Source organism: Formica exsecta, unplaced genomic scaffold (genome assembly GCF_003651465.1).
Source record: "Formica exsecta isolate Colony F162 unplaced genomic scaffold, ASM365146v1 scaffold231, whole genome shotgun sequence".
Taxonomy (NCBI): Eukaryota; Metazoa; Arthropoda; class Insecta; order Hymenoptera; family Formicidae; genus Formica; species Formica exsecta.
The window spans coordinates 67,674-75,104 of NW_021849598.1; the positions used below are offsets into that span (position 1 = coordinate 67,674).

At 33.0% G+C, this 7,431-nt stretch overlaps 1 protein-coding gene across 1 annotated transcript in view; it reads left to right on the forward strand.

Moving 5' to 3' along the window:
• Window positions 1–2,074: 2,074 nt before the first annotated feature.
• Window positions 2,075–7,431, forward strand: part of LOC115235673 (venom dipeptidyl peptidase 4-like) — a gene marked incomplete at its 3' end in the record, with an annotated part of 25,630 nt that continues 20,273 nt past the window's right edge. The window contains exons 1-3 of the mRNA XM_029807597.1: window positions 2,075–2,469; window positions 5,115–5,284; window positions 5,422–5,564. Of these exons, the coding sequence (XP_029663457.1) occupies window positions 5,234–5,284; window positions 5,422–5,564 (194 nt within the window). The remainder of the gene's footprint in view (window positions 2,470–5,114; window positions 5,285–5,421; window positions 5,565–7,431) is intronic.

Genomic DNA, 7,431 nt, shown 5'->3' on the forward strand with positions numbered 1-7,431 from the left:
TGACCTCCAAATAACTCTTCAAGGTCAAACCAATGGTATCATCTTATGGCCCCCTCGAAACCACACAACTTTTGTCTAAAACATTTTTGTCTTAAACTTATAGATTTTAAGATATTTCAGTGGATACATTAAAATGGCCCACTCTGTATATATACAGGGTGACCCGCAATGACCGCCCACTAAGTACATAGCGTTATTCCTTACCAAAAACTGAGACGAAAAGTCCTGAGCCATTTTTTTATAACGCTTAATAAAGGAGTTATTTTTGAATAAAATCTAGCCAATCAGCGCTGACCTTTAGCCGGGCGCCCGTCGGTGAGCCGCGTGCCTGGTAGTATGCGGCAGCACACACTTCACGACGCGCAGCTCACCGACGTGCGCCCGGCTAAAGGTCAGCGCTGATTGGCCAGACTTTACTCAATAATAACTCCTTTATTAAGCGTTATAAAAAAAATGGCTCAGGATTTTTCGTCTCAGTTTTTGGTAAGGAATAACGCTATGTACTTAGTGGGCGGTCATTGCGGGTCACTCTGTATATATGTATATATTAGGTCTACCGGAAAGTTCTGTCCGTTTTTGGAATAAAACAAAATACAAATTTTTATTACCGTCAATAAACTTTATTAAATAATGTAATTGCCATTATTATTAATGATTTCTTGCCAGCGTGAGGGCAATTTGTATATCCCATTTTCGAAAAATGTTTTATCTTTTGATGCGAAAAATTGAACCAGTGCTTGTTTGATATCTTCTTCATTTTTTAATTTTTTGCCCCTCAAAAAATTTTGTAAGGACAAAAACAAGTGATAGTCGGTGGGTGCTAAGTCCGGGGAATATGGTGGATGCGACAGAATTTGCCAGCCTAGTTCTGCAATTTTTTGACGAGTATCCAAAGCAGCATGTGGCCTGGCATTATCATGATGCAGTATGATGTTCTTCCTATTGTACATCGCCGGCCTCTTTTCTTGGACTGCTGTATTTAATTTATCCAGTTGCTGACAATACTTCTCCGAATAATGGCAATTACATTATTTAATAAAGTTTATTGACGGTAATAAAAATTTGTATTTTGTTTTATTCCAAAAACGGACAGAACTTTCCGGTAGACCTGATATATGTATACACATTGAGCTATTACTAACCAGAGAGATTATATGACATTTTTCTTCTTTCCTTGAATACGGTAAAGACACAAAGCCATTCTAAACAGCGTAAGATCAGCGTTCATAGTATTAAAATCACAATTAGATTAAAAATCTATATAAAGGTTTCTACCAGGACGTATATTTTGATGAAAAATTGCTTAAAAAATAAAACTTACTGTGTATTTTTTAACCATTATTTCACATATTCCTGCTACATAATGGTTATTGTTCTCGACATTAGTACTTACACACGGATATACTTACATATAATTTTTTAATGTTTCTTTTTGCCTTCTTATACGATATCAACCAATATTTTTAAACATTGAATAATGTGTATAAATTTATACATGCTAAACGCGCGCTAGCCAAAGTCTTATAGTTGTTCGCACCATGCGTGTACAGTGTCAATAATGTTGTATCGTTTATGTGCTTCAGATGTGTTTAGCTCAGAACTCTTAAAGGATCTTATTGCGCAATTTTTTACATAAAAAAAGATGATCAATTTTTTTCTCAATATTTTACTATTATTATCAGAAATATGCTAAATATCGTGCATGATTAAAAAATTGGAAATACAATACAACAAATAACATTTTGTTTTGTTACAATGGAGATTTAACATATAAATGTGCATTTAAGTATAATATGTGGTGTGATTTTAATTCAACCACTTGTTATTAGAGTATACGTCATTTTGACTCGAATATGATATATTTAATTATACATAAGAAATTAACGGAAAATTATTACAAATCAAAATAATTATATTAAATATGATATTTGCCTTTCTTAAAATTTTAATTCCTCTGAAAGTCTATTTGCGCGCGTTTATTAGGTAACTTATAAATGACAATATTTAATGTTCGATTACTTCTTCTACATACATATATTTTTTTTTTAGATATTCATGATTCAAATGACACTTAAGCAATACCAATGTCGAGCAGCAAAATCACTCTAAAAGAAATAAAGATGCATTTGTAAGGTCATCTTAGAATCCCACATATTCAAATTAAAATTAACGGGACGATAAAAAAATTATCCTTGGGATACCCCTTGTTGCGTGCGTAGGGTCCTGTTAAGAGGCTACCTGGATTTTTTGGACCATTGTCGTCCTGCCATACAGTCACGTCCTTTCCTTTATAGAGATTTCTTAACAGCTGGCTTTATTGGTAATCCACGACAATAATACCGACGCCTGGTGCCGATGGTGCGGCATTCTCGAATCTACAGCCTCCTTCTTTTGTACCATTTTCTTGCCGTCTTAAGTGTGTGAGTGCTGACAGAGAGAGACGGACGGTACCCACGAGTAATCAATCAGGTAGAGACAGTACGCAACTAAACAATATCTGTTAGTTGGTAATATACAGAATGTTCATCAATAAATGTACTTCATTGCAACTATAAATTTCTTGATCGATTTTGAGTTTATTTTTACCGTCAACGAAAATATCGAAGGCGGTCATTGTTTATCGCAACCTTTTAATTTTTAACATTATATATTCAATTAGCTCCAATCTAAAGATCTATTGAAGCAAAATTTATTTACATATGATTTTATATTTCCTTGTTTCTCTAAAGCTTCTAAAGTTTTTAAAAGTATCTTCAGTTTTTCAATCGCTCATACAAAAAATTTTAAATATATTAAACTACTTTAAATAACATATAACATATATCGCATTTAACATATATCGCAAGTCCCACACAGTCCACACAGTTTTGATGTTAATTTAACATAACATAGATATGTTAAATGATAACACTAATATTATGTTGATATTTCAACACAAAATGAATGCAAACTTCATAGTAATTTGAAATAAATTTGGTGTAAAATTAACATATTTAGAATAATAAAATTAACTTAGAAAAATGTTATTGACGCTCTGTAATCACTCTTATTGTAGACTAAAATCAACATTTTTTCTGTAAATTTTAACAGATAAATTCTATCACTAATAATATGGAACATATATATACATATATCTATGATAAAACTAAAAATATGTGCACATTGTATTAATTGTACACTTTTCTCAGTTGTTTTAATAATTTAACATTTGAGTTCACACAACAGCAATATGTTAAATTAACACATGAATGTTAACACATAATTAACACATAAATATTTAACACAAAATTTTTAACCGGCATATTTTTTAACAAGAAAACACATTTTTCAACAATGTAGGAAAGCTCTAAATGTCTTGACATTTTTGCAAAGGAAAAAATCAATTCTAAATTGATCAAATCATTTACAGTTCGAAAAAATTGCTTTTAATGAGGGATATTCTGTATATTTTCTCTGTGTACAACGACATGTTGCATGTATGACATATATGGATGCGTACAGCGCGGATGTATATTTGAATGTGGGGAACGCTAGAGTATATCCAGAATCTATATTGTTGGTGTGTACAAATATATATATGGATATGTACGAGTATATATATATATACATACATATATATATATATGTATATATATGTATACACAGGGTGATTCAAAACAATCTGATGTCCTTGAAACATCATATTCTTGAACAAATTCTGAAACGATTTTTCCTTTTACGAAATTTTGACCGAAGCTTAATTTTTCAATTACAATATAATTGAAAATAGTTAACTACTTACGAGATCGATACAACGGACAGGCAGGGACGGTGCAACGCATCACGAGACTCACTTCACAATTTCACAATAAATATCACTGGAAAAATTACTGTTTTTACTGCAGTACTTTATTATCACTCGCAAATATCATTTTCCGCACAAATTAAGATATAAAATCCCACTATAAATACGACCAATTTACTATTATTATTTATAAAGAATAGTTCGTTTACTTTCTGACTCTTGTATACGTAGTTTTAATTTGTGCGGAATGAATATTTGCGAGTGATAATAAAGTACTGCAGTAAAAACAGTAATGTTTCCAGTAATTTTATTGTGAAATTGTGAAGTGAAATTTAATCGCGTGATGCGTTGCGCCGTGTCTGTCTGCCCGTTAAATCGGACTCGTAAGTAGCTAACTATTTTCAATTATAATTCAAAAACTAAGCTTCAAACAAAATTTTGTAAAAGGAGAAATCGTCTCAGAATTTGTTTATGAATATAATATTTCAAGGACATCAGGTTGTTTTGAATCACCCTGTATATATATACAGGGTGTCCCATAATTCGCGGATCACCCGCCATGTGCAGGTACGTCAATGTGTATGTACACGTGAAAGTTGAAAATATGTCTTGAAAATGTATTTTTAGCAGATTTATTTATTTATGTGTAGTAAATCGAAGGCATGGGCCGGGGGAAGAGGAAAAGGTAAAACTTAAAAGTTTGAAATATACCAAAGTACATGCGTGGACAGGAAGCATGAACACACACACACACACGGAGGGGGTGCAAGTGTGTGCACGCGCGCGCGCGTGCTTTATGTCCGTGCATGTACTTTGGTATATTTCAAACTTTTTTTGTTAATAACTTTTTAATAAGCAACGAGCGACGATTAAATTAGAAGAAAAAGTTACTCAGAATTATGTCCTTGACAATATATGTCAAGGCCAAGGTCATTGGGGCTGGGCCCCCTATTCGCTATATTTACCAATAATTGTTTTTAGGAAAAAGTATGTAATTATTTACAATGTATTTTTTTAAACAATTATTTGTTTTTTTTTACACTGATTGAGTTGTCTCATTATTCTGTACATAAAAGTATTACGGTAAGATTATCGAAAAGTAAATATTTTACAAGATATTTTATTTGTTATATCAAAATAAGTCAGATTAAAATATAAAATAACTCAAAAAGTACTTAATTATATATATATATTACTATATCTTTTAAATGATCTGACACAACGACGCCTGGAATTGCGCGCATAAATAGTCGTGTTACCGCTCGTCCGATATGCGGGCGGGGTGCACGATCCTATTATTATTCGGCTTTGATATGTTTTGTACTTCTAGAGAACGGCGATCCACCGTGTCAGTATCACAACGCGATCTTCCCATCCAAGGGCCTCGAATATTTCGTTCTCGAGTGCCTTGGACCTGGTATACCCACGGTAGCTCTCTACAAAACGGAGATGCCCGCGCCGCGACTCATCATGATATTGCAGAACAATACATTGTTACGCGTAAGTTCAGTTTCAAATTGTTCCGCGCATCTTTACGCGAAATACATTCTCTTTAAAGGATGTCGAATCTTTTACAAGCTGTATATACGCTGCAATATATTTTCAATATATTTTATGGATGTGTATATTTATTATAGGAAAAAGTGGCGAACATCGCACTTCCGCAGGTAAAAACATTTCCTGTACAGATAAGTGGCGGTTACAACGCCCAGGTGAGATTGCACTTACCACCTGGACTCAGAGAAGATGAAATTACGCGCTATCCATTGGTTGTTCAAGTGTAAGTAATTTTTACACACATCGTAGTTTATTATACTTGTACGTGTATTATCGTAAACAACGAATATTGAGTAAATTCGAAAAAATTGAACTCTTTAAGGATGTATGTGTCATATGTCAAAATATTGACAAAAGCACGAAAATTTCGTAGACTATTCTACTATTTCTTCTAAGTATCTGTGTAAAACCTGAGCAAAATTCTCTTAACGGTTTGGAAATTATTTATCAAACAACGCGGTAGCGTCACGACGCTAAGGACATTTAAAAATACTTACTGGCTTGCCAACAGTTTTGCCTATGTGCAGGGGCCGCGGCGCTACCAAATAGCTTATCCGGAGTTTTACGTCTAATAAACTTTCGATTAAAATACCTCAGGGACTAAAGCCATAATCAAAAATCTAATGGCACTTTTCTGATACAATGTGGATGCAAGCTTTCAATTGCGACCAGTTAAATAAGATTAGTGCAGTCAATCCTGAGGTATGATAATCGTATACCAGAATTGTGACATTTTAATTTTATAACTTTCAGACTCTCACGTACATCCCACTCGGCATGTAATATTTCTGATACATTGCTGCAATATTCCATTTGAAATATTACACCTTTCAACAATATTACAGAAATATTTCACGACCGTTTCTGCAACATTTCTGCAATGTTTCAATGTCCGCAATCATTTCAAATGCAACCTTGCTAAAAGATTTCAGCAATATTTCGGTAATATTACTGAAATATTTCTAAAACATATCCCAAGTAGCAAACTGACGTCATAATGACGGTAAATTTTGGTCACAGAATGACCACTTAGACATCCTAACTTAGGAGACCCAAAAATGATGTCGATATGTCACATCCACGAGACGTCATTTTCTGATGTTTGTTTGACGGCAAAACTGAAATCAATTATAATAATAATATATAAACACACATTAATGTGATATATAATTATAGATAAGAGGGAGAGCCATAGCGTGTAGAGGGGATATGCACACAATTATATTGTGTATGGAATGTCTCACTTTGTTGTCATTCATAGTGAGAGGCTTCGCGCTGCTAAATTAAACAATATGCTAAAATTAATGTATTCTTTAATACATTCACATTGCAGTTATTGCGATATAACTAAATTAAATATAATTCTAAAATAAATTTAGATCAAAATTAAATTTATTATTTATTGGTTTTAATATATAGGGCAAAGTAATGTAAAACCAGGTGCTTTTTTGGATTTGTCTTCCTACAAAAAATCTGAGAGTAAAAAAAATTTTGCCGACCGTTAGTAGTCTTTAGTGAACCTTAAACTATGAGAAAATAAAATACAATATAAAAATGTGTTCTATTGACAAAAATCGCAAATAAAGATATCCTCTTGTTCGACATTGCTGCAGGACTTCCTTATTTAACTTTTTAACTTTAGGGGTCTCAAAAAGCTTTTTTTTGGTAGTTTTTTTTCTGAGCGTCAGTTTTCGTTTCCAACTGCTTTTTGTAGGGATACAAAGTCAAAATAACAGTTCTTCCTCTTTTCATTATATGAGATATGTAAGTACCCGGTTTTACTCCAACACAAGGAAAGTAACAAATACGTCAGTTGTATATTCCTGCGTACAAAGTGCCGATCAAAACTAATATGATATACTCTCTAATATGTACAGAATGCAATGCTGCACTTACCGAAACAGATGCTCTATATAGAAAAAGTGCACGACAACTCAATTCTTGCCTCGATATCGATCTTTTTTGGGCTAAAAACTTTGAACTTCTATTAAAAAAGAAATATCGTGTGCACAGGGGCACGGTTTGTTTTAAAATAATGATGGCGCCAATCTACAACTAATAACACAAGTTAGCCATAGATAGCAGCATTT